General features: G+C 30.3%; 2 protein-coding genes across 8 annotated transcripts; one reads left to right on the top strand and one right to left on the bottom strand.

The window, feature by feature from the left end:
- The first annotated feature begins 557 nt into the window (after positions 1 to 557).
- On the top strand, positions 558 to 11,300 carry LOC103572631 (peroxidase). 3 transcript variants are annotated; one of them, XM_008551304.3, is made up of 10 exons: positions 558 to 773; positions 3,196 to 3,425; positions 3,485 to 3,611; positions 6,157 to 6,360; positions 7,479 to 7,660; positions 7,728 to 7,813; positions 7,883 to 8,102; positions 8,172 to 8,477; positions 9,512 to 9,694; positions 9,770 to 11,300. In XM_008551304.3, exons 1-10 carry the CDS (start codon positions 733 to 735, stop codon positions 10,894 to 10,896), a joined length of 2,706 nt encoding a protein of 901 aa, XP_008549526.1. In that variant the 5' UTR covers positions 558 to 732; the 3' UTR covers positions 10,897 to 11,300. The 3 variants fall into 3 exon arrangements, with proteins under 3 accessions (XP_008549526.1, XP_008549527.1, XP_008549528.1); XM_008551305.3 differs by having other exon boundaries at positions 559 to 855; XM_008551306.2 differs by lacking the exons at positions 558 to 773; positions 3,196 to 3,425; positions 3,485 to 3,611 and adding an exon at positions 5,592 to 6,023.
- An 85-nt stretch (positions 11,301 to 11,385) lies between these two features.
- LOC103572629 (oxysterol-binding protein-related protein 9) lies at positions 11,386 to 27,378 on the bottom strand. 5 transcript variants are annotated; one of them, XM_008551302.2, is made up of 14 exons: positions 27,009 to 27,378; positions 23,535 to 23,750; positions 20,574 to 20,801; positions 19,968 to 20,049; positions 19,800 to 19,889; positions 18,500 to 18,614; positions 18,072 to 18,190; positions 17,671 to 17,700; positions 17,419 to 17,581; positions 16,462 to 16,745; positions 15,202 to 15,596; positions 14,189 to 14,416; positions 13,989 to 14,068; positions 11,386 to 11,575 (listed from the first exon to the last, which is right to left on the bottom strand). In XM_008551302.2, the coding sequence occupies exons 1-13, from the start codon at positions 27,105 to 27,107 to the stop codon at positions 14,012 to 14,014; spliced, it is 2,106 nt and encodes a 701-aa protein (XP_008549524.1). In that variant the 5' UTR covers positions 27,108 to 27,378; the 3' UTR covers positions 11,386 to 11,575; positions 13,989 to 14,011. The 5 variants fall into 5 exon arrangements, with proteins under 5 accessions (XP_008549524.1, XP_053593146.1, XP_053593145.1 ...); XM_053737171.1 differs by lacking the exon at positions 11,386 to 11,575 and having other exon boundaries at positions 13,703 to 14,068; positions 19,800 to 19,880; XM_053737170.1 differs by lacking the exon at positions 11,386 to 11,575 and having other exon boundaries at positions 13,703 to 14,068; positions 19,800 to 19,883.
- Positions 27,379 to 27,482: the final 104 nt, after the last annotated feature.

Genomic DNA, 27,482 nt, shown 5'->3' on the forward strand with positions numbered 1-27,482 from the left:
TGATGGTCAACAAGCTCTTTCTATTGCCGGAAGTACCATTCAAATCGGTTTATCAGTTAAAAAGTTATTGGCCAGTCACACACACACACACACACACATACTCGGACATCATTCTAAAAATAGTCAGGATAGCTTCCTAGGACCTCAAAAGATCGAGATCTGTTGAAAACTCGGTTTTCGAAAATCGGACCGAAATCAATAACTTTTTTTTAAAAATTTTCAATTTTCTTAGCGGCAAGTTAAAAAAAATTCCGGATTTTAATAATTTTTTTAATTTTCGAATTTCATGAGTAGCCCCTTAGAAATGAATTATTAAGCTAATTTTTGGAGAAAATTCTCAAAACGTATTAATCCAACAAATTTTCATACATGAGCCGAAAAAAAGAATTGTTGATTTTTATGGGGCCACCCTGTTGCTTATTAAAATCATACATGATTTTTTTATTGTCTTCCTTCTGTTTATTACTGAGTCACATCCTATTAAAAGATCATTGACATTTTTTAAAAAAAAGGTTCGGTATTTTAGTTTTTTTGACTTGTGTACAAAGAACAGAAACATCTTTAAAAATGGTTCGATATAAATGATCATTCACATGTGCTCAAAACGGTAGTAAAGAAGGTCAGACATCGACCCAGGATCTGAGTACGCATGCGTGGACATTTAACTAACGGTATTCGCAAAATCACAAAAGAAATAAACAAAAAAATAAACATATTAAATAGTCTCCGGTTATGTATATTTCCATGAGCCTCGCAATCCAGTTTATATACGAGTTAGTGCCTGATAATCTTTAAAGTAAACTTATAAAATTTAATTTTGTTTAACTTACGTAGAAATATGCATTTTAATTTATAGTAAGTTTACAATGAGTTTCAGTGTATTTTGAAAACTAATTCAGTAGTTCTTAAGCTTAATATCACACTTGGATATAAAAATTAATTGTTTAGAATTAATTTTATAAATGAATAAGTTTTGACTAACAAATTCTTAAAGTATTTTCGAATATTTAATATTATTGTAAGTAATTAAGGTGAACGTATGTTGAAGGATGAATAAAGTTAATGGTTAATCGAAGAATTAAACTTTAAATTTAACATTCGAATAAAAATTGAACAAATATTGTTACTTCCCGACCAATTTTAATTTTATGAATCTATAATAAAGTTTTATTTTGGACTCGTAAAACGGTAAATTACTAACTTAGTGTCTGAGAAATTAAAGTATCGATATAAATTTTAATTGACAAAGCAAATAATGACGTTTCGAAGACAAAGTAATAATTATTTTAAATAATTACTGTCAGGTCACGTGCGTGAACGCGTGCGCGAGCGAGTGTGCGTGTATGTGTGTGTGTTATGATGCGGATTTAAAATCTGGAAATTGTAAACAAAAATCATTTCAGATCATTATTTTGGGAATATGTCTGAACGAGCCTTACCGATCGAGTTCAATTTTTTACAGCTTTTAGAAATTGACAAGCTGCGTCAAATGACACCTTGATGATCCCAATCGGTTCATCCGTTCAAAAGTTACAGATATTTACATACATACGTAGATACGTACGTACGTACGCACATACATACATACATACACGCGGACATCATCTTGAAATTAGAATAGCTTTCAAAAACCTCAAAACGTCAAGATCTGTTAGAAATTCAATTTTCGAAAATTGGGCCGAAACCAATAACTTCCTGAATTTTTGAAAATTTTCAATTTTCTTAGCGGAAAGTTAAAAATTTTGATTTTAAGACAAAAAAAAACCGTAAAAAAAGCTGTTTTTTTTTTTTCAAAATTTCACATCTTTTGAACTTATAATAAAAAAAAATCTTAAACTTGGCCAAAAAGAGTTCTTTGATAGGTACAAGAAAATGTCAAAAAGTGGAGGAAATCGAAAATGCAAGGTTGGAAAACTGTCAGGTTTGACGTGTAATGCCCCATTTAGATTTCATTAAAAAAAAAATGATAGACTTGATTTAATTAACGGTACATTTGAGAAATTATATAGTGAGTTATCCTAAGAAAATGAGGACGATTGTTTTTTTTTTTTTCAATATTTTACTGCCAATATCTTTTTAACTTGTTATGTCCACCACTTTAGTTTACATTTATTATCTGGGATTTCTCCATTTGGTAGCGATATGAAAATTTTGACGAGCGATTTGGAGGATGCGGCCAGCTATAAAGAATGCGAGGAAGATTTTATCTTCCTATATTTATTATTCAATGTGCATGGAGAGAAAAAAACAGTTTTAATTCCTATATAAAATGGTAACCATTACTATGTTACATAGAAGCGAGGGTTCTTTAGCGTCGAGAGTCACCGAGCAGAGTGATCCCCTCCATTCTACATAGTAACGGTAGCTATGATATAGCATAAGACTGATTACCATTCTACATTGACGAGAGAACCATGTGCCTCACTTATTAAACTGTAACGACAGCTATTGGAGCATGAGACTGAGTACCATTCTACATAGCCCTGATTCCCATGCTAGATAGCGGTTTTTACAATTTTAGTTATTTCAATGTAGCATAGTAATTATTACTATTCTTTTCTCTCCGTATGGGTTTTCGAAGATTATGAACCCAAACTCCTTCGAGCTTTTATATATACGTTGAATTTATAAATCGATCAATAGAAAGAAAAGATATTCAAAATATCTCTGGCTTACCTTCAGATGAGTCTTTCTTCTAGTGATGCAGACTGTATCTTCAGGACTTTGCAGCTTACTCGGCCTCTTCCTGAAGGATTTGGTTGAATGGGCGCAACTAGGGTAGTAGCATAGGATTATGTGTGACTTTCGAATGATCTGACTAGGTTAAAATTATGATCTCTTGTCTTATTATTTAACTTTAAAAAGACGAAAAAATAAAATTTCCGAGAAACAAAAAAAAAATCGAATAAATTTAAAAAAGAAAGAAGTCCAATTTTTTTTAATTCTTTTGAATGATGCAAGAATATACTTATTTGTTTGTCAAAATTTGATGTTCCAATATTTAAGAAAAACCCAGATTTTTTAAATTCACTACATGTCCTGCATGCTTTTCGTCTAATGCTCTCATAATCTAATGAAACCGGAAGATTACTTTTTACTTTCTGATTTTTTGTGTTCTATAGTTCTTAAAGATGAAAAATCTAAAAAAAAAATAATTAATTTTTTTGACAATCCTTTTTATTATATTTTTTTTAGTGCATATTTGCTAAGCAATATTCTCCTTTTGATTTCACAAACTCTACAAGTATCTAGTGAAGTCAAACTATCTCTTCAGAACTATAAGAGTAATAATCAAAGCAACTTTCAAAGATATGATGAGTATATTACTTTCATCAAAAGTAAAACTTTAGAAGAAGCAGAAGATTTTGGGTTGCAAGCCATGAATTCATTATTTGAAATAGAGGAAAAAAAAATATTTGATCAAGGTACTGATATTTCTGTCTAAATATTCATTATATTTAATGTAATATCTTTACTATTACAGGATTGTACTTAAATTCTGATCATCCTGCACACTACGTTGCCACATTTAATTACCAAACTGATGAAGCAAAAGGCTTTTCTAGAGTAGCATATGCGGCTTTGAAAGGTTCCAGAAATTTGATGGAAAAGTAATGTATTCATATATTTGATATTTTTAAATTGATTTTTCTTTTAAATTGAACGTTTGTCTGCATCAGCGTTTACTCAAATATTTGCAAAACTTTGAACTTTCCGTTGTAGGTGGATTATATTCAATTGCATAGAATAGAAATAATTGTATTCATCAAATAATTATTTAATTGTCCGGCAAAAGTGCATTATATATGGTCATATATTAAAATTTCCAATATATACATAGCTATGTATAGAAATTTCAACTAAATTGAAAAAAAAAGACTCACTCGACTTCTGTATATTTTTTTTTTTTTTTTTTCGTTCAATCATTTTGGTTATTCGGGAATTATCAGATATATGATTAGTGTAACTTCTAATTTAAAAGAAATTGTTTATTTCGAGAAAATACGCTAGAACTGTCAACTAACCGCACACGCTCTAGTGGGATTCGAACCCGGGACCTAACGACCGAAAAACCGACGCATTAACGACTACTCGGAAAGAACGAAATTGGATTGGGGACAATTTCGGATTGTACTGAGCCCCATCTGTTGTGAGAAAAATTTTCACATTGGAGCTGCTACAATCTACATTGCAGTGACTACCATGTACAGTTTACACAGTCCAATCCAAGATTGTACTCAGTCCCATCCGAGATAGGGCTGCGTAACATAGGACTGAGTCGAATCTCACGTGATAGTGGCTACGGTCTTACATTCCCTAATAGCCACTTTAGCTTATTGACGGTAATTTGATATTGAAATTACCTAATATCTGCTGCCCGAATTTGCAGACAATTTCACAGCAAAAGTTGAAAATAAAAAATTACGGTTAATTTTTCTTCAATTTATACTCTGATAGCACGGGTTTAGCTTTTGCAACTTTTTGCTACAAGTTACCGCCAGCTTTCTGAGAAAGTGACCGTCAACTTATTGGATTTACAACTTTTGCCACCAACTTTCTCAGAAAATGTCTATCAACTATTGGAGGTACCAGCTGTTGACGGCCAACTTGTTGTCCAGTTGCGGCTGCAAGTTTCTCGTCAGTTTCTCGCCAATTTGGCTATCAGGGTATTAAAGGTGATCTTTTACGAAAAAAAATAGTCGATAATGTTCATTCTTACCATCTCAGAGGGTAATCAAATATATACACAAAATTGTCTACAATTTGAGGGTGAAAATATACTCAACAATTTTTCAAGTTAAATTAACGATAAATTGACATAAAATTTGCCTGAAAATTAAAGATAACTTTTTTCTAGTCAACTTTTGAAGTAAATTTGCATTCTAATTCGGGCAGTAAATTTTCGTCAAATTCAATTGCAAGTTGCATACAAATTATCGTAAAAAATGGAAAAGTCCGCAGCTGACGGAAATTTGACGAATAATTCAACGAAACTTTTATATAGTAAACTTTTGCTCAAGCAAACTGTGCTATTAGCGTACCCAGTCCTTTGAATTTGGTCGGATTTAAGTGAATTTGATTCGGTGTGAAAATTTAATTCAACGAAAAAGTTAGCCGGATTTGGGATTACCCGAGGGCTTAGAATATATATAAGTATATATACATACTATATATATATATATATATACATACATATATATACATACATATATATATATACTTGGAAACAAAAAAAAAAGTACCCAGTCCAATCTCGTTCTTTTCGTGTACTGACAATCACTGCTGAGTTTACTTGTGCACAAAGGCGTAAGTAAAAAAATTTTATGTTCGGTGACTCTCGTGACTGCTCGCATACCTTTGGCAGTCTGCGATGTTCGAAGCTATTCGGTTAAATTCGTTAACGTTTAAATTATGTTCATTAATCATAAATAAATTGCAATTATCATTTATTTATTTATTATTATTCTTATAATCAGAGAGTAATTAATTTATCAGAAATATTTTCTTGCTTAAAATTAAAAAAAAAATTTGTTTGGTGCCTACGCGCATGCGCGTTGAGCATGAGCAAAATTCTCATCGCGGGCGTAAAGTATACCGAAAAGTTGATGGGAGTGCTGACGGGTTAAGGATTGTGCATGATTTGCTCATGGTATTGTAGGCAAGAATATTGAAGATATTTCTAACATGGTGCAGCCAAAAGTTCTCGACGCATTTTTTACCCAAGAATTTTGTAGCATATACTTGCCTATGGCTTGCTCAAGATCTGCTCAAGACGCGCTATCTATATACTTCCTATACTAATCTTTTCCCCAACAGTTTTCACTTGAGCAAATTTTGAGCAAACCACGCGCAAAGTAGATTCAACATGCTTCTGGTGCCGATTTTCCCTTTGAATTGAATAATGTCCACCAAAATTCTCGTGTAAGGCTAGCGTGAGACTTGCGTTTTAAATCTGTCCCAAATATCTTAAGCAAGACCTATAGGTGAATGGTGATGCTAGCAACTATCGAACTAGAGACCAGGTTTGTGCAAACCTTGAAAAAAACTGCTATATGAATAGCTTCAATTCTTCGACGGCGCATTTAATCTGAACAGATCTAGCTTTTTGTAAATAGCTCGAGAAATTCCAATAACAATTAACATATTTACTTCCAGATTCCTAAATGAAACTTCAATAAGTAAATTAGAATGTAAAACTACGGCTTTGTGGTCACATCGATCAACGGGATTCCGAGAACGCTGCCCTCGGAAAGATGAACCAAATTGTCCTCCAGCAAGTAGTAAATATCGAACAGCTGATGGCAGATGTAATAATTTAAAACATCCTTGGTGGGGTTCAGCTATGTCAACTATGCAGAGGTACATTCTTTTTCTTCAAAACGTCTTCTGATATTTGAAAAAAAAAAAAAAAAAAAAAAAAAAAAAAAAAAAACCAACTTTTCACCTGAATTTTGTTAGCGACGATAATCAAATTATTGACAAAAATTTACGTTCTTTTATTCAAAATTTTACTGAACTTCGGTAAAATGTTCCCGTTATTTAAAAGTTATATTTTAGCAAAGGTAAATAATATCAACCTGTGGCTTAAATAAGTACATTAATTTTTTTCAATGACTTGATAATCATAGATAATAGAATTTAGGTAAAAAAAATCTACAATTATTTTAACAATTAATCAGAATCAGAGTACGATTAAAAAAAAATGATGTTTGAATACAAATAACTAAAGAATGTATCGGAATTTCAAAAAATGTTCAAGAAATAATTTGTAGAAAATGAAATTGTCTACAAAAAAACTCCTATGACATTTTGTTATAAGTGTAATTGTTTCGTAAAAAAAGTGAAATAATATCGAATTTTATCGTACTTTGCACTTTAACTTGAAAAAACTTATGAACGGGTTTAATTTATCAAAAAATGATAAGAGACCTCTTTGTAGAGCATTCAATTTTCTACAAAATTGTATATTTGTCTATTTGATCTATTTATCTGTTGAGGAATTAAAAATACTCACAGCTTGAAAAAAAAAACTTTCTCGTGTTATTTAAATGGGAAATTAAATTTTTCAATGAGTCAGATCGCTGATCGAGATAGAATTTTTTTTTCTTGCGCCAAAATTTTTCTTTTTGTGTTGAACTATGATTTTCCGTATGCACTTAAAAAAAAAATATTACTTTGAAATGATGCACCCTTATACACATAAATCCATTGTGATCGGAGTTTAACCCGGTTTGTGGATTAGCAGACAGCTAAATATGACACAACCTTATGTAGTTTTTTTATTTTAAAGTTGGGCGCCAAGTGACAAAAAATACCTACTAATCGTTCAGGGAATCTTTCTTCTAAAGTTGAAGTCTATTGGTCTGACGCATTAATCATATGTACAGTCAGAGCCTATAGATTTATATAATCGTATAAGTGTAAATATTTATACAGTCATTTCCTTTTAAAACATGAGCTACACTTTTATTATTTAGATTTTTAGATCCAGTCTATGATGACGGGATTGAAACAATAAGAAAATCAATGAAAAGCGGTAAAGTGTTACCAAGTCCACGTGACATTTCGACGACGATTCATGAAGACAAAAATGTACCATTACCATCAGTAACACATATGCTTATGCAGTGGGGCCAATTCATAGACCATGATATGATAGGTGCATAAAAATTCTCTGGCCTATGAATTTATTATCAGTTATTTTTCATGCTTTTTTTTTATATCAGCTACTGCACAGAGCAGAGGATTTAATGGCACATTTCCGCAGTGTTGTCGAAAGCGTGGTACAGAGTTCCAGCCACCGGAGTTTATGGTGAAGAGACGTTCTTAAAGAATACATTTTCATCGTCAGAGTTTAATTAATCTGATTACAAACTTTCAGCACCCAGATTGTCTACCCATAGTCGTAAATTCTCGAGATAACTTTTATGGAAAGTTGGGAATGCGTTGTTTAGAATTTGTGAGAAGTGGCCCAGCTCCACGTGAAGACTGCGGTTTCGGTCCTAGAGAACAATTGTCGCAAGTAACTAGTTTTATAGATGCTTCTATGGTTTATAGCAGCAGCGTTCAGCACAGCAATAGTTTACGAATTTTTCGTAATGGTAAGATACTATATTATATCAAAATATAGTGAATTATTCATGTTATAAACAAAAATGTAATACTTTAAGGTCTTTTACAATATGGTGAATTCGACTTCTCAAAATCTGCAATACCTAAGAAAGAGTCGGATAATCTTTGTCGACAAGGATCTCTATCAACTAATTGTTTTAGAGCGGGCGATGCACGACTTAGTGAACAACCTGCTTTAACTTCACTTCATATAGTCTTAATTAGACTGCATAATAAATTTGCAACTGGATTAAGCACACTCAATCCACACTGGAGTGATGAAAAGCTCTTTCAAGAAAGTCGCAAAATTGTTGGAGCTGTAGTTCAACATATTACTTATCGCGAATTCTTACCTATAATACTTGGTAAGTCTCACAGGAATCAAAGGAATAATTTAACATAAGAAGTATTTTTTGTGCCACATAGAAGGATTAAAACCCAGTACACAAAAAATAGGGTAAAAAGAGTCTAGTGCATGTTTAATTGGTGTAAAGTTTACTTGATATATGATTAATGAACGCTACAATTTAATCCATGAAATGAGTTTATAGTGTTTTTCTGGTAACATTTATATTTGAATTGTGCATTTTAAATCTTTCAAAATTTTTAAGTTTTATTTAACTTTTATAGGAGGTTCTAATACAAAAATTAGATTCAAACAGAACATACAACGTTTAATATCTGTTGCAAATGTTTTTCTCATTAAACGTGTTAAAAATAATAAAGATACAATAGTTGAAATTAATACATACTTTTAAATAAAAAAAAAAATATTGTTTTTCAATCTTTTTCAGTTTTCAAAGTAGAGTACTTATATAACAATCTTGTTCAAGTCTTGAGCAAGCCTGATCTCAAGCTTGATAGATATTAGTATCTTTCCTACCTATGTGTCTTACTGCAAATATTTGTGATTAGATTTTAATAGCAAGTCTAGTGCAAACCTTGCACAAGAAATTCGTGCAAGATTATACCTCAATTCTGGGGAAAGGCTGCAGTTGACAATAATTGCGCATGGCTTTCTCAAAATTGATTGAAGCCTTGAACAGATCTTGAGCAAGCCATGCGTAAGTACCTGTCGTAAGTTACTGGGGCAAAAAATGCACCAAAAACTTTTCAACTGCACCACATCTAAAATACTTTCAATATTCTTGTGTATAATGCTTTAAGCAAGTCATACACAAGCCTTGATAACGCTTTCTTATTGTATGATCTTGCGCAAGACCCATATGTAGAAAAAGACACTAGTGACTAAGGGTTTTGCTCAAGGTACTGGCACCAGAATCTTGCTTGTCTTAAATTACCTTATTACTCAATTGATTATATCTAAAAATCAGATAAAATGAATATATAATTTCGTTTCAATTTTTAAATGACTAAACTAGAACATTCTTATCCAAAGGTCCCGAAATAATCAAAATATTTGGACTTGACCTTAAAAAGACTGGTTATTATGATGGTTACGACCCAACGCTCAATCCAAATATTGCTAATTCTTTTGCAACTGCGGCTTACCGTTTTGGCCATTCATTAGTTCAACACTGTTTTTCCAGATATGATGAACAACATAATCTTCTATTTAACAGTTAGTATAAAGTGATAAAAAGTTTTCGTTTTTTTTACGAATTTCAATATAATTTTTTTTTTTTTTTTTTTTTAGATATCTCAATACACGATGAATCAAGGAATAGAGTGCATTTACAAAGTCCAGGGTCTGTTGACCGATTAGTTTTAGGATTAGTAAATCAAGTTTCACAGAGAAGAGATGAATTCATAACTAAAGAACTAACTCATCATCTTTTTCAATTTCCAAATTTTCCATTTGGCATGGATCTTGCATCAATTAATATTCAACGGGGTAGAGATCATGGATTGGCACCTTATATTAAATGGCGAGAACCTTGTGGTTTATCAGCTATTCGGACATGGGAGGATCTTGAAAAAAGCACATCAGTGAAAGCTGCTAGAAAATTCAAAGGCTTATACGAATCGCTGGATGACATTGACCTTTTCTCAGGAGGCCTTTCAGAAAAACCAATTCTTGGAGGTATTGTTGGTCCAACCTTTGCATGTATTATCGCTCAGCAATTTAATCATCTCCGTAAAGGGGATAGATTTTGGTATGAAAATGGAAATTTAAAAAATAGTTTCACAATAACTCAGCTTGATCAGATCCGACGTGTAACTCTTGCACAAATCTTATGCTCTACGATAGATGGCGTTAAAACTGTTCAGCCGTTTGTATTTTTGGTACCTGATAAACTGAACAATGAAAGAATTTCATGCGATAAATTTACTCATATTAATCTAAAACCTTGGATTGACATAGGAAAAAACAACCGACAATTTTTTTTCTCCTTGAATAATATTAACAAGGAAGATTACTTAAGAAACTTAAAAAATGAATCAAGAATGTTTCCACGACCAAAACCTAAACCAGTTAAAAGTAATGTCAACCAAAAAAATCACGTTGTAATGAGGTGGCCTTTCGGATCCTCATTTGAGAATGTTACGATAGTCATACAAAATCATGCATCTAACTCACCGACAGTGGTACACAATGTTGTTCATGAATCTAACGTAGATGGAATTTTAACTAATCCGTCAAATAACTCGCCACCAAAAGAAAATGAAAGTATTGAAAAAGATCACTTAGATCTTGTGAATAAACATTTACTTTCAAAATTTATTAATTTTAATAACTCCAACTATAACTCTGCATCAACATCATTTATAGAGGATTTTTATACTCATGAATTACCGAAGCCAATAAAGTTAAGAAGTTAGGATATATAATAGGTCGACCCGAAAAAAACGAACTTTTCTTTTTGTGTTCGAGTCTCATATGAAAATTTGTTGGTGTAACATATTTTAGGAACCTTCTCCAAAAATCAGCTCGATAAACAATTTTTAAAGGGTCGTTTAAGAAATTCAGAAATTCCAAAAATTGAAAAATAATTGTTATTTACTTGGACCAAATTCTGAAATAGTAACTCTCGAGTGCTGCATTTTATGATAGTGACAGGCGGCAATTGAAACAAAAGAAAATAATACGTAATAATTAATCAAATGTCTTTTTTTTCTAAGTATTTAATATTTTATTTATTGAAAATATAATATAGTTTATCTTAATGTCTATTTATATAAACAAAAAAGTTGTATACGATAAAATATAATTATAATAACAAAGGTATTACGAGTTATGAAATTTCACCTTATTTCAATTTCAAAAAATAAGGGCGTAATCCACGAGCGCTCTTGTCGGGCACCTTGTACCAATTTTAAATGAGCTAAAATAGGTTATATTTCAAGGCTAAATTGGATCCTACATTGAGTCTATAAACGCACAAATTGTCTTTTTCATTACTTTTGGATCCAAAGTAAAATTTCATATGCATAGTCTATACACCAAACGTCACGCATTTATAGAAACAAAAAAAATGTGGAGAAATCCAAAAGTGCACATCTGAAACGATCATATTATAATTTTATCGATCAATTTTAAGGTTATCAAATCCAATCTCAATAATATTATACAAAAAAAAGTCATGTCCAATAATATTTTTTTGACAAAATCAAATTTTGAATTTTCCGCAAAGAAAATCGACTATTTTTTAAAAATTTTAGCTTCCTAGGAAGCTATAGGAGTTGAGAAAGTTGACCTTTATGCTACCTGTTGGGAAAAATTACAAATAAAGCGATGGTAAACAGTATGGATACTATATACGAATATAGTATCCAAAGTAAACAGTATTAGTTTAGCATTATCAGTAGCTTTAATTATTTTTTTATTTTCCAAATAAAATAAATTTTCAAGATGTCTTCATCAAAAATATCGTATGTATTCGCAGCTGTTTAAATATGCTGTATAAAAATAATACACAGGTGAAATTTTATTGTTTCCCCGAAAGTTCACTGAACACCGCGTGGATAACCTTCAAATTTAAAAAAAAACTTACGATAATTGTAACACTGTAAACATTGGTTTGGGCAACAATTGTGCATGTTATAACCGATTGCTTATTTGAATATTCGGTTTCTATTACATTTAGAACATGACTAGATTCAAATATTTGTCCTTTTTTATCGTTTTGACCTCTAACTCGATTATTTTTAATCGGTAAAAATCCAAATTTTATTATTTTTTTTCATTTTTTATAAAAAACTAATACTGTTTGCTACAATGCGTACATCACTATGATTCTTTTATTTAACACTAAGGTCCTCTACTTTCGACGGAAGTGCTGCCTCTACAGTTCTTGCACGATCCCTATTCTGACATTTTCAGAGAGATGCCTGTGTATGTATGTAGATGCAAGCCTTTCATATATTTTTAATGTTGTATGTATATTGTTAATGAATGAATCGATCTAGATGGTTCTTGCAACATTCGAAAAAGCTTATCTGAACTTAGATTTCCAGAAGGTTTTAGATCATTTAGTCGAATAGATTCTGAGATATTCAAGAAATATGAAAAGAAAAATTTTTTTTGTTTCGTTTTTTTCTGATCAATCAAAACTGTCAAAGCGATCAATTCCAAAATCTAACAAACTTTAGAACTCGATAAAAGCTTTCGATTGCTACTAAAAACGTCCTACTCGAATGATCCATTCAAGAGATATCGTCGACAAAAATAAAAAAAAATCGTTTTTTTTCTTTGTTTAATATTTTTCGAACCCTTTGTAAACTAGTAAGTTGATCTATTTCAAAAACTAATCAGCTCTAAAGCTTTATAAGCTACTTCGAATTCTAACTCACATATCGAAACGGAATTGATCGTTCAAGAGATAATTTCAAAACAGTTTTTTTTTTCTAATAAACTCAAAAATTGAAAAACTGATTGATTCGAGATAGTTTATAGCGTTAGAGAATGAAAACCCGATTCTAATGCCATCCCAAACCTTAAGAACCGTCAATTAGTTCAAAAAATATTGGAAATGAAAAATCTAAAAAATAATAATTAAGTTCATTTTTCTCGAATAACGCATAATGTAATTCATAACGAAGGGACGGTATAAATTTTGAAACATATTATATGTTTCAAAATTTATACGGTCCCTTCGTTTTGATAGTCTTTGATGATCGCTACATAATTGATTGTAATCGTTTTTTAAATAATGTGATCGATATAATTTTTGAATAATCATTACTTTCATCTTTTTTTTCTGATGTTTCATATATTAACTTGCTGGTTTCATTCAAAGTTCGCGTAATTCTCTCTATCAATCATTTCTATACATTTCTGTTCAAAAACATTTAATTTATCAATCATAATCGTGAATAAAGCTTGAAAAAACGATCATTATTGATTATTTTCAATATCTCGAATTCTCAGAGGTTAATACGAAATGTCACTTATCGGGCTGGAAAATATTCAAGTACACGAAGGTATTGTCGAGTTTTAAGAGCTCGAATATAAATTGGCAATAATATATTCGAATTCCTTGAGCTCGAAAACAGCGGGAAATGTTGAGGCTGGCCTGCAGGATCAAATGGTTGCTAAATTTTTTTCTTAGTATTAAACACGTAAATAAAATACTTGAATAAAGTAATTATTGTACTCCATTGAAAAAATTAATTGCTTGGCACTATTTAGGTAACTAAAATACTTGGATCAAGTATTTTTTCTTGAAAATATACATTTTTTTTCTTAGTGTAATGTAAGCTTCATTTAATTGGACTAGTCATTATTATCAAGAAATTGTTTTCCTTTATTCCAATTTTGAGTTTATATATATAACTTAAAAAACTATAATTCAACACTTGTTTAGTAGGTAAATTTATTGGGAAACTAATTCTTTTATATTTATCAGATTTAATAACGATTTTAGGCTCTTTATTTTTGGTATATTATGAACACTAAATAATTTAATTCTTACAGCAAATTATACGTTGATCTCCATCATTTCGTTAATGGTTTGATGTACATCCATCCTCCATCTTTCGTTTCTTTGAAATACTAAGAAATTATAAAAAATATCATATAAGATTTATAGTACAAACAAATCAAAAAAAAAAAAAAATTGCACAATTTAAAGACGAGATTGTAAAACTATTTATAAAATTACTAATAACTTACTTTAGTTTCCCACAGTAAATTTGATTCTTTACGGATTCTGGCTTCATCTCGCTGTTTTTGTTCAATAAAACATTTAGCGGCAGTTGCTTTATCCATGTCATTTATTTTTAAGCCAACAGTTACATCTCTCCACACCTTACGAGATTCATTATCATCTTGTTCACAAATCGGTTTTACCAGTTTTTTAACAACGGGAATGTGAGTCACATCAGCGAACATATCCGTTTGCTAAATGGAAAAAAAATTGATAAATATTATAAGAACAATAATATTTTCATAATGCCAGCATCGGAACTTCAAGTTTCAGTATCGCTATGGACAGTCGAAAAAAGTGAAATTTAGTCCAATGACGCGTACAAATATTAACGAAAACAATTAATGTAACGAAGCGAAAGCCCACCTCCTTAGAGTATACACACGTTGCGAAGCTCTTACTTTCTCCCCAGGTGACCCCGAGCGGCTCTAAATTTTGATTCGGCTTGAATAATCAGAGCACCTGATGGCTCGGAAAGTAGAAATTTCATTAGGGACTGAACAAGTTGATAATTGCTTGTTTGAAACTGAATGGTAACAAATGGAGGAAATCCTTTTTAGAGTATGAGGAGAAGTTACGTTTCACCACTTATCTCGACGCAACCTGATCATCAGTGCTGGCAAAAGTACCACGAGAGACCTTTCCAAACCCACTTCGACCAGAGTCTCTTTATTTTCTGAGATAGTAGTAGTGTTTGGCCTAAGAGAGGTAGGACTCGTGGTGGCTGTGGTTAGATACCATGCGCAATGAGAATTTTTGATTATACCTCCGGTTAATGCCCACCCTTAGTCGTCACTCGATTATACTTTCTACTAGGCGTATCGTCTGGGGCAGGGATAGGGATGCCCCGCAACGCGTGCATGCCTAAAAGAGCGCGGAAATGGCCTCCTGTAAAACGGAGCTGGACTTTGATTTCGTTACATTAATTAAATTTCCTGAAAATTCCCGGTATAAAAGCTTGTAGAAGAAAGATACATACACCATCACTATATTTAGCTTCTAAGATTCCACTCCACTCTCCATTAATCGTGAGAAAAGGCTTTTTCTCTCCTGGTTGTGTGATTTGACAAGCTATGCGATTACGTTTTCCACCATAAAATGGTTTTGTCAGAAACTCTATAGTAGCTTGATAACCAGTTTGAGCACATGTTATAGTTGTTGTACCTCCCAATTCGATCCAAGGTACAGTTAAAATAGATCTACCGTAACCATTTGGAAAAGTCAAAACATACTCCTCGCCATGCTCCGGTAAGTTGATCCATCCTTTTCCGATATTGTGTACCCCTATACTTAAACCTAAAAACCTACTTTTCGTCCAAACATGAGCATTGAAACATATTTTTTTAGCTCGATGCTCCGCATAAAATGCACTAACTGTAACATGTTATTTAAGTATTGTATTTCAAATGATTATGACCATCTACACGGAAAGAAAATTCCACTAAAATTTACGATGTTAACATCTTAATCGTGGAGTATACTTCATAAACATTAATTCTCAAGTGTCTTATTTCAAAATTTGCTATGTAGGTTACATTTTTTACTTTTCAGCATAGCAATTTCAACAAAAACTTTTTGGATTGAAAATTATTTTACAAATTATAATGTTAATATCATTAAAAGAATAAAATAAAAATTACAATTTAAAAACAATATTCATTCCCTTATATATTTTTCTATTGACTTTTGAATAAAATAAATATTACAGTGCGGCCTCTGTTACAATACGGTGTAAGTTATAAAAAATTACGATGTTACATCTTAATTCTTAAATAGTAACTGTGTCCACCGTAAGAGGTGTTCTCGTGACTTATGACCGTTTATTTATATCGTTCACATAGATTACAAAAACTATCTAGACTTGTGGCCTCTTCTGTAGCCGAGTGTGGCCAGTCTTGGTCCAAGGCGTCGATCAGTTCATACTCGAAAGGTCTCGTATTCGAATCCAACACTCGTCCAAACGATTATTATTTTATACTTTTATTTAAAGTTTCTATTAGACCAAATTTGACGATGTTCACATCGTAATTTATACTAAAGAGTTTAAGACTTTGTGTTATTGGTCTGAAGTATTATTTATTAAATAAAATTTCCAATGCTACATCATAAAAATTATGATTTTAAAGGTATAGTCCACCGCTACAATAATCAATAGGAAACATACGATGTTAGCATCGTAAATTTAACTGGATTTTTTTTCCGTGTATAGCTGATAAGTTATAGCTGAGATAACACTTACCAGGAGGATGATGTGATACTTGCTCCGCAATGAAATAAAGTTGATCATTTCGACACCAAGGTACTGGTCCATCATTAATACTGTCATCTACAGATGGTTTAGCAGTGTCACTTTTATAATTACTAGAGGCCTCCTCAACATCCCAGTAACAGCGGAATATTTCTCCTAATATAGGATTATAAGGTTTTTTTGCAACCCCAGATTTACGGCCAGCGTGAAAACTACATAAGTACCATCGTACAACTTGAATCATACGTTCTTTTGGAGTTGATAAATCAGCAATACTGATAATTAATTAAGATATTATAATTGTAAAATTAAAATGTTATTATAATATAATAAATCAACGCTCTCATTAGCAAGCCTCCTACCCAAGTAACACATCCTTAAGTAAGATTCTGGTGCCAGTGCCTTCAGCAAAACCTCTAGTCACTAGTGTCTTTTTCTGCGTATGAGTCTTGCGCAAGATCATGTAGCAAGAAAGCGTTGTCAATACTTGTGCACGACTTGCTCAAGGCATTACACACAAGAATATTGAAGATATATTAGATACGCCTCGAGCAAATCTTGAGTAAGCCATCCGCAACTATTGTCAACTATAGTCTTCTCCAGAATTGAGTAATAATCTGGTATGAATTTCTTGTGCAAGGCTTGTAGTAAACTCGCTATTGAAATCTAGCCACAAGTATCTGCAGCAAGATATATAGGTAGGAAAAGACACTAACGTTTATCAAGCTTGAGACCAGGCTTACTTAAGCTTTGAACAAGATTTTTTATAGGCAAATCTACATTTTTTAAAGAATTTCATTTTTAATATTTTCTAATAATGTTTACTCAAGGTTAGAAAAAAAGTACTTTATTATTGTAGATTGACTCCTGTAAGATTTGAAAAATGGAACTAGAAAGTTTGCTACTGAAGGCGTCGATACGATACATTCGATAATTCATGACGAATACCGTAAGAAATGTTCTGGATGTGCAAAATAATCAGCATACATTTCTAAAAGTGACCTACGTTCAAGGATAAATGTGGGCAAAGCGACTTTCGTTAGATCCATTCCGATTTTAACTTGTGATAAAAGATGAGTTACTACTGATCCATGGCTCTCCATTGAATCCACTACGATGGGAAAACATAAAAAGTTTTTTTTCTCATAAAACTCAAGATTATTTTTTAGCAATTGTTTAATCATGAAAATAAATAGTTACTTTCTGGTTCACTTTCCTCTTCGTATAAAGCTAAAATAAACAAAAACAAGTAAAGTTCATTACATAACTCATAAAATTTTCTGAAAATTTAGTTCATTTTATAAAATTTTGTTAGATTTTTTTTTTTTTAAATAATTACTCTCTGTAAAATTTTATAGAATATTCGAAAATTATATGAATTTTTACAAAGGCATTCTCAGTATAAAATTTCATCAAGTTTTTATTTGAGTATGCATTGTATAAAATATCGTAGACAACTAAGGACATCCAGTACAATATTCTCGTTCAGTTGGTAACAAGCCGTGAACTCGAGTATTATACTCAATGACACTATTTATCTACGAAACTATAAATGAAAATTTCTGATTTTTCACATCTAGTAAAATAGATTCATAACGTACCATCGTAGTCTAGAGATCCGTCTACTTTAATCGGGGGATTTCCTTGTTGCCTACGAGGATCTTGATGACTGGAAGTCTCCCGTAATATTGGAAGATTGGCTTTTGCGCCATGATCACTACTACCGAAATTAAAAAATTTGAAATATTTTGGTTTTGTAAATATAAAGAATAAATTCTTTAATCATTAAGTGATATAGTTCCAAGTCAAAGTAATGTATCGAAAAATTTAACCTATATATACAGTTGAAGCACTCTAACTTGGGCGATGAAGGGTTTGAGATTCTTGAAATCAAAGGTACCGAATACACGACAGTATACAGACAGTTCGTCAACTTTTTTTGTAAAAAATCGAGCGGATTCAAAGTTAAGGAATGATAAAGTTAGAAAGATCCCACTGTATAATGAATTGATTTAAAATAAATACTTGCCTTTGGAGATGATGTTGAGACGATGACATTGTAGAAATATCTTCTGTGGCATCATAATAATCTTCATCTTCATCCGATGACGAATATGAGAAATCCGGAACCATCAGATTACGCGCTATGAATGATAATTATTCTTTGATTAATACTTGCATTTTTTTCTTTGAAGAAAATTACTAGCGAAAATTAAGGGGGAAAAAAGTAAAACTAATATTGATATCACGATTAAATTAATTTTTATTTATTTTTTTTTTCGAAATTTTCATTTTTTGGGATGAAATCTCCATACCTCATAAATTAAACTTGAAAAATTAATTATTAGGTATATTTTTAATAAATCTAGCTATTGTATTTGTTGTTATGGTGGATTTTTCGAGAAATTGTGTCATAATTTATCATAGTTAGTCAAATACCCTGCTTAAAAATTACGATAGATTTTTATACCTGTATGTATATTAGGGTGTCATTTATTTCCCAAATTAGATTTTTTTACGTAGCCATGATATCATTTATTTGTGATCCAAAAATAATAAAAAAAATTTGTCTATCGGTTGACCCTGCGGGTCAGCCCCAAAACTTCCCACTGTTTTCGAGCTCTTTGAGCTTGAAGACATTGTTGTGAATACGTTTTCCAGCTCTTCAAGATTTTATCGAGGAGTCTTTTATAATAACGCTGGCACGTAAAAGTAAAGGAAAAAATTTCTCTAAGTCTTCTCTTGGTTTTCTTTATGATTTCTCTAGGATTTCTTTAGGTTTTTTTTCTAAGATTTTTCTAGGTTTCTCTAGGATTTCTCTAGGTTTCTCTATGTTTTTCTAGGTTTTCTCTAGGATTTCTCTAGGTTTCTCTAGGATTTTACATACAGGCACTCGGACATCATTCTAAAAATAGTCAGAATAGCTTCCTGGCACCTCAAAACGTCGAAATCTGATGAAGTTTCGATTTTTCGCAATTTGGGGTGAAAACAATAACTTCCCGAATTTTTCGAAAATCGTCGATTTTCTTAGCGGGAAGTTAAAAATTAGAAAATTGTATTCCATTGCCCCTTTAACCGTGCCTAAATAATAATACTTTACAATTATAGTACCATGAGAAAAATTTTATTAGGAGAAAGTGGAGTTAATCGAACCAAGGGGCAATTGAACTAGTAAGCTTAAAAAATAGAAAATTGAGTTGTGCATTTGGAATTATATTTTAACACACTAAACGTTAGTCTAACCAAAATTTAGAACTTGAACTTTTTTAATCAGAAGAAAATAAATAACAGAATAAAATCAAACATATTGTAATACATAAATTACAAACCATTAGGAAGATTCGAGGCTCTGGGTTCAAGACATTCTGAACCTAATTCGATGCCTATTTGTACAACTGATTCTGGTTCTCCTGCTGGAACTTATAAAAAAGTAATTAATGTTGATATAACAGTGACATCTGATAAATTCAAGTTAGCATCATATGAATCAAAATTACCATGTGTAGAAGTTGTGAAAATACATGTGTCATTAGTATTAGAAGGTCCTTTATAAATACCATTAACTGGAATAGCAGTATTCTGAAATAATTTCGATAAATTTTAATAATATATCAGATTTTACTTATTGACATTATACTACAAAAAAAAATTGTACGGGAAAAACAATATAGTAGTGGCAACTCTTTGGGATAGTACCGAGTACTTTCTGTAAAAAAAAAAATTTCAGGCAGTACTGTATGATATCTAGACTGTATCCACTACTGTCTGGATAGTACTGAGTAGTATCTCTGTATTTCTTTATATAAGCTCTATTAAAACCACTCGAAGGATCATTTTCGTAGATTTACAAAATAGACAAAAAAATTTTTTTCAATGGATTTTAAATGGGAAAGGGACCCCCCTTCCTTCTGGGAGATTTTTTTTGTTTAAAGGATTTTTTTTTATTAAAGTAACTTCTGAGATGTATTTAATACAAAAAATTAAAAATTTTTTTTTTTCTAACACAGTCTAATATAGTTATACATTTACCATTTAGTAAATCATTTTCTTTAATCAGGGATATAAGTAAAATTTTAAGCTTAGTTTATTAAAATGTTATGTACCTTTGCAATTTGAAGTTGTACAATAGTGTGTTTAATAGAATTAAGCACAGCGTTAGCGTTGACTAAAATAGCAGCATATTTTTGCTCTTTGTCGTCTTTTTCATTCTCAGTATTTAGCTTGCCTTCTATTAATGCTATTTGATCAATAAGCAATTGTAAAAATGCATCAGCTTCAGCCACTTTTCGGTCAAAATCATGCTTTGATAATGAACTCTTCGGATCCCATCGCTGGCAAAACAAAAAGTATATCACGTTTACTCATTGGACATTTCAGATATGATTAATTTATAATCAATTAAAAAGTTGCACACAGTGTTATATACACAGTAAAAGATATTGTGTTAAAATCAACATAATCTGTATGTTTAAAACGGTCTTTTATTTATGTCGAACTTTAACACAAACTGTTATAAATTGTTTTAAAAATCTCAACACAAAATTTGGATAATACAAGAAGTGAATTGAACACTTTTTAAATGTCAGTGGCAACACAAAAAAATCTGAGCAACGGTTGGTCCTACGGTCCAGCCAAACAACTTCCCGCTGTTTTCGAGCTCAAGGAGCTTCATGGTGATTAAGAGCTACGTAATCTCAAATCATTCCAAATTAGACTTATTAATCAGGGGCGTTAAAAATATTCCCGACCACCATAAAAAAATTCTTAGAAAACTAAAAATAAAAACGATACTTTTTAAATAGAAACTTCGCATGTAATTCATGTTAATTCATTTGAATAATATAAAGAATGTGTTAAATTTACATCAGTTACATGTTTAGAATATCGCCTCTGTTGTTTTTGATGCAAGAAAAATTCTGCGTTATAAAATGAATACAAAAATTTTCTTAAGGCTAGAAATAATTTCTTGGCTCAAGAAAATTTTTTTTCGCTTCAAGAAATCCTTTCTTTTCTGTGTACCTTCGGTATTGTAATGTTCAGCCGGCATTTTTGTTTTTGCATCAATTGATCATTGAGTGAATTTACATTTATGTCGTGCTATATCTATGAAACTAATAATACTAATAACATATAATAATATACAAAGATATGCATATACATTATTCGACTTATTATCATTATGGTTAAAATGATAACTATAGAGTCATGTGAGGAAAGTATACGCTGTGGGTAAGTGTGTGCAAACCCATTTATTTCGAACTGAAATGCATGGGTTTGCGCATACTTGTCTCACATGACTCTATATTTGAAAAAAACAATCGTCTGCAGTTGCTTCATTGATTTAAAGTTTAAATTAAATACAGTTAAAAATACTTTTAAGATGTGTCAAAGTAACACAAAAACAAATGATAAGATCAGTATCACTTTCCAAGATTGCAAATAATATCTATGTGTGAAATTGATGGTTAGATTGTCGAGAATTTGAAAATTTATGAGTGTTACTTTTTCTACACAAACGACGTTTGTTAAAATAACATACAAACAAGTGTTAACTTTTCGTTTCATACAAGTAGTGTAAATTTTGACGAATCCTCTTTTACTGTGTAAGATTATGTTTTTGCTTCTTACCCGTCGAGTCTTACAAAACTTTAAAAAACAGTTTTATGAAGACTTAGAGTATTTTATACTAGGACACAAAAGAAAACTAGTGGGAAAAAAAATCCAATATGAGAATTTAATCTCTCTACAGATTACGACGTTTTGACAACAGACGACTATTCTGACTGTTTTCAGAATAACGTTCATTCGTGGGCGCGCACGCGCGGGTATATGTGTGTGGGTGTGAATATTCCATAAATTTCTAATTTATCCGATTTAGATGAATTATTTGGTTATCAAGGGTTTGCTGACCATAAAAACTGATTTACATTTGAGATCAATCGATCACGTAAATTTTATATGAATCAAGGATTATAAAAAGAGTTTTTTTTTTTTTTATAATAAATCATTTGATCACAGAGAAAAATGAGACTTAAAAATACATGAAGTTTTATCATGCTAATATACCAAACTTGAAACAGGTGACTATTTTTTTTTTTGATGAGCGTAATCTATACTTATAATATTCGAGGTCTAGCATAACGAAAATTAATATCGCTGAGTTGTATAGTCTACAAAAAATATTTCTTAGTAAAATGAATTTTGTAGTGATCACAGGGTGGCCAAAAACCGAGAACACCGGAAATTATTAGAGAATTTAATGTAACCGGAGAATATTATGGAAATTTCAGAAAATTTCGAAAAGTATCTAAGAATTTCATGACGAAAGTTTAATTTTCAATCATGCGTACACTTGTCTCATAAATCAAGAAATATTAAAAAAATTCAAAATTTGCAAGTGATTCTCAACAGATTGTGACTTGAAGGAAAATGGTCGTACAACAAAAACAAAAAAGCAAATTGTAGCTTCAAGTATCTAGTTTTCAGGCCTGGTTTTGAAATTTTTTTATTATGCACGGTTCTGGACGGTTGAAGCCAAAATAAGACAAAATTATTATTTCCGCTCATTCTTAGTAATTTTATTTGGTTAATTAGAAAATAAAATGAGTAAATTTAAGTAACAAGCCAACAAATGAAAGTAATAAGGCTGCAAATGAATATAAAATATAACTGACACCGGGCAAAAACAATTGTGTTTCTTCCCAAGGGAAAAAACACGCATGTTTTTGTACGCTATATGCAGTTATTTGTAGATTGCGAATTCGCTAGCAATTATTTGCAGTATTGGCTTGAAATTAGCTTGTTTCGACTGGCTGTAGAGACACTGAAACTCCAAGTTTATAAAAATGACTTATAGACATTTTTTTTTAAATAAGTCACAACTTACTAAGTCAAAGCCAATACATTTAATGTAAAGGTATCTATATTAAATTGACCAACCAAGTATGACATATTAAATAATACCAGAAACGGTCAATACACACAATTTCTATAAAAATAGATACCGCTCTCTCGAAGAATTGAAGTATTTTATTTAGATTGCATAAAATATTACTTGGTACTACCGTATGTGAATGACGTAAAATGGTATCTTCAAGAGCTCGAACCCAACGCTCACGTTCATCACTATTTCGAGTTTGGAAATGAAATGTTTTTGGATCATCTTTTGATGAAGAAGTCGTAATAGTAAATGTACTGTCATCTTCATCATCAATACCAATTACTGCACCTCGTAATCTGACACAACCGCGACGAGCGCCACGCATCATTTTCTCTTTACTCTATAGATAAAAAAGAATAAATTATTTACAATAAAATTAAATTATGCACAAGTAAATTTGTAAATTTTTATGGTACTAAAAATAATCGACATTCAAAAAGTATTTTTATAATTAATTAACAAGTTGAATATTATAAACTTTATCACTGAGAAAAAAAAAATTTAATTTTCAAGAAAAAATGCTCGATTTAAATATTTTAGTTACTTCTATAGTGCCGAGTGATTATTTTATTCAATGAAGTTAAATAATGACTTCATTCAAGTATTTCATTTATGTATTTATTTATTTATCTTTTCATGCCAAGGCACAGACCAAATGACAAAGTGTAATCATGCAGATAATCTTACAAAAGAAATATAAAAATATGAAGTGATCAAACAACAATAGTCATGGAGACCACAAATTTTCAAAACTTAAATTCCCTGACTTTTCCAGGTATTCCGGACAAATTAAAAAAATCTCCTGACCATACGTAGTTATATTCACTTCTTGGAAATATTTATTTAATTCAAAATAAAATTGTACAAGTTAGTTCAATAAATAATCAATTACTTTCGTTAAATGAAACTTTATTTTATTATTTGTCAATGTTCATAGGTTTTTTTATTTATTAAATGAATAACTTTTTATTTTTTATTTTAAATCTGTTTTTATGTAGCTTACTCTATGATAAAATATAAATAAATTTTTCATTTTCACTAGAATAAATTTCATAAATAAGAACGTCCTTATAGAATATTAATAAAACGTTAATGAAGTACGCAAATAATAAATGTATTGAAACTTATTAGTTCAATACTTATGTGTACTTTTGATGATTTTGGTTTTTTAACTTGTCAGTATGTGCTTTAATAACTTGAAGTTCTTGACGATTGATGGTTTCTACTAAGACATTTATTTTTCTGACAATCTTTTTAATTCTAATTGCTTCATTTTTTCGCTATTGGAATCAATTTCTACAATTTTTTTTTTTGAAATGGTACAACAATTCGTGTCGCACCACTTTTTGAACAGTTTTAAAAAAATAAGAAATTTATCGGATTTTTTCAGTCAAAAAAAAGAAAAAAGAAAAAAAAAATAAATATTTTTCAGCAATGTGACGAAATTCCTTAATTTTTCCAGTATTTTTATAATTCTCTGACATTTCGAAGTTTTTCAGGTTTTCCAGAAATGTAGCCACCATGAATAGTACGAATAATTTAAATCAGTCATACAAACAAAAATATAATAGATTATGAGCGATATAAAGTTCAATGATACGTCTTTACAAATTTCGTTAATTAAAATTTATATTTAGTAGATAATCACACATCTTATTTTTAAAAATCTCAATCCTGCCTGATTGAATTAGATCTAGGGGTAACTCTCACCAAAGGTGGACAATTGATACTACAAATGATTGCTCATATAGTACAGTACATAAATATGGCATTTTTAATTTTCATTGTTTTTTTTTCAACAGCTAGTCTTTCAGAACGTCTTGTGTCAATATCATCAATGAATTCACTTGCTTAATACTAAGAAAAAAATTTTATTTCGACAAAAAAATTTTACAAGACATGGCTTTTTTTATCTAATGTTGATCAGATTAGTTTCGTACCTCATCAACTAACATTTTTATTATAAACAAATAATTTTACTTTACCTAAGATTCGAATTTAAATTTATGGCCTACATTTTAGCACTCAGCTATGGTGAATTATTGGACATCATTTTTTTTGATAAACTCATTAGTAATTCATCGATGTTTGCCATTTTAAATATTAATTTACAAAACTAAGTAATAAAATTTGAATATTTGATGGATTATAGAAGTAATTCGAAAAAATTAATAGATTATATATTTTTATCAATACCAATGAAAAATATTTTATTTAACTAAATAATTGCTTTATTAAAGTTTTTAATTATAATAAATTTAATAACGTATAAACTAAATTAAAGAATTATTTGCTTGCCTTAAGTAATTGATGTTTCCATAAATTTATTACTAAAATGAAGCAATAGTTTTCTTAAAATAAAAACTGTTAATTCCATTAGAAAAAGAAGTTACTCATATTGCGTGTTTACGTAAATGTGAAAAATAATTAAGGTAAAGGACCCAGTTATTGACATTGTCTCAGATTCTGACATTTTCAACTTTATTTTAAGTTTAAAAAAAAAATTGACTCGAATAGATGAATAAAATTGTTTTTACTTTGAAAAAACTAATCTTGTACCTAATTAATAGCAATAACAAAAATAAAAAATAAAATATCTTAATAAAAAAAAATTTTTCAGCCGGGAGTGGCTGTGGAAAATTTTTTGGAGTTATAGAATAAGCAGTTTACAGACAAGCGTTCCAGAATTGAATATGTTATCTTATCACCATGTAACTATAAAAATATAATAAAAAATACGTAGATAAGTTAATAATTAACTAGAAATTAGATTATTATATTGATGTACTTATCATATTAAATGACATTTCATTATCAAAATGTGAGTGTCAGTAAATAAGCTCAATTTTATAGGTATGTCACAGTTATTGAACCTCAAGTTCAATCATGATTTTTATTGTTGATGATAATTTGTTTCTTTACGTGAATATTTATATTAACATTTTGTAACATAATTTGAATTGTTTGTCTTAAAAAAAATTGTATTGTATTTATAATAAACCTTCCATTTCTTTTACAATTAAAAATTTTAGTTTATTTAAACTTAATATCATACAACCCAACAAATAATAAATCATTTCTACATGACTATCAGTATCAGAAACTACAGCACAGGAAATATTGAATGTCAGAAACTAGGTCTTCAAACATCACGTTTTTAAATACTAATTTAAACAATTATTTTGTGCTTACGACCTGATTTAAAAATTCGAAATTTGTTTATTAGATAAAATATTTTTTATTTAAATGAAATTTTACATTAGTTATCATAGAATAACATTAGCTGTCACTCTTAAAGTGTCAGAAACAGGGCTTTGTACCTGCCTTTAATATTTTTTTCTCTCAGTGTATGTATAATTTTGTTTGATAACAAAGAGCATTGGCTCCATGGTCATACATAAATAAATAAATAAATAAAGAAAAAAGTAAATATAAATACTCAAAGAAATATAATTATAAATCTGAATGTCAAGAAGTTAAAAATCTTTGTGCATATTTTCAAGTTATTTTAAAATCACAACTGACTTGTTTTTAAAAACACTAAAATTGTCAGATATCTGTTATTTTCAGTGTCATAAATTAATAGAAAATATTATACCGTATAGTAGGACAAAAGTCCAGCATTATCATCAAGGACAAACCAACGATATTGCCATCCATTGACAACATTTGTCCATTTACTTAATGACCCTTCCATTGTTGATATTGAACATATGATTTTTTCCAAATCAAAGAAAGTTATAAGCAATATTATATGTAGTTGTATGACATTGTGATGGAAAGTAAAAATTATAAGTTACTGATAATATTTAAATTAATCGCTTTTATCAAATAAAGTTTATGGTAGTGTCAATAAATATTTACACTTAGAAGCACAATTATAAGTAATTTTATAATTAAAATTTTTGAATTAATAACATCTGACTGAACCGACTAAACTAACCAACTGCAACTAGCCCAGGGCTATATTTTAGAGGCGCAGAGAGTGTGTGCAGCGATTGGACGTAAATTACTGGTTAAATATCTGGTTGAATTGCCATTAGTATTTTCGGTATATATGCTTACTTTCTGA

The sequence above is a fragment of the Microplitis demolitor genome, chromosome 3, assembly GCF_026212275.2.
Source record: "Microplitis demolitor isolate Queensland-Clemson2020A chromosome 3, iyMicDemo2.1a, whole genome shotgun sequence".
NCBI classification, from domain to species: Eukaryota; Metazoa; Arthropoda; class Insecta; order Hymenoptera; family Braconidae; genus Microplitis; species Microplitis demolitor.

What these genes read in the sequence shown, in the direction of transcription:
- LOC103572631 (XM_008551304.3), top strand. Translation starts at nt 733, where the DNA reads ATGTATATTTCCATGAGCCTCGCAATCCAGTTTATATACGA. An exon ending in GCAATCCAGTTTATATACGA is followed by an intron (nt 774 to 3,195) that starts GTTAGTGCCTGA and finishes TATTTTTTTTAG; the next exon opens with TGCATATTTGCTAAGCAATA. An exon ending in TCCAGAAATTTGATGGAAAA is followed by an intron (nt 3,612 to 6,156) that starts GTAATGTATTCA and finishes ATTTACTTCCAG; the next exon opens with ATTCCTAAATGAAACTTCAA.
- LOC103572629 (XM_008551302.2), bottom strand. Translation starts at nt 27,107, where the DNA reads ATGGAAGGGTCATTAAGTAAATGGACAAATGTTGTCAATGGATGGCAA. An exon ending in TCTCAACATCATCTCCAAAG is followed by an intron (nt 18,191 to 18,499) that starts GCAAGTATTTAT and finishes TAATTTCGGTAG; the next exon opens with TAGTGATCATGGCGCAAAAG. An exon ending in CATCCAGAACATTTCTTACG is followed by an intron (nt 16,746 to 17,418) that starts GTATTCGTCATG and finishes ATTAATTATCAG; the next exon opens with TATTGCTGATTTATCAACTC.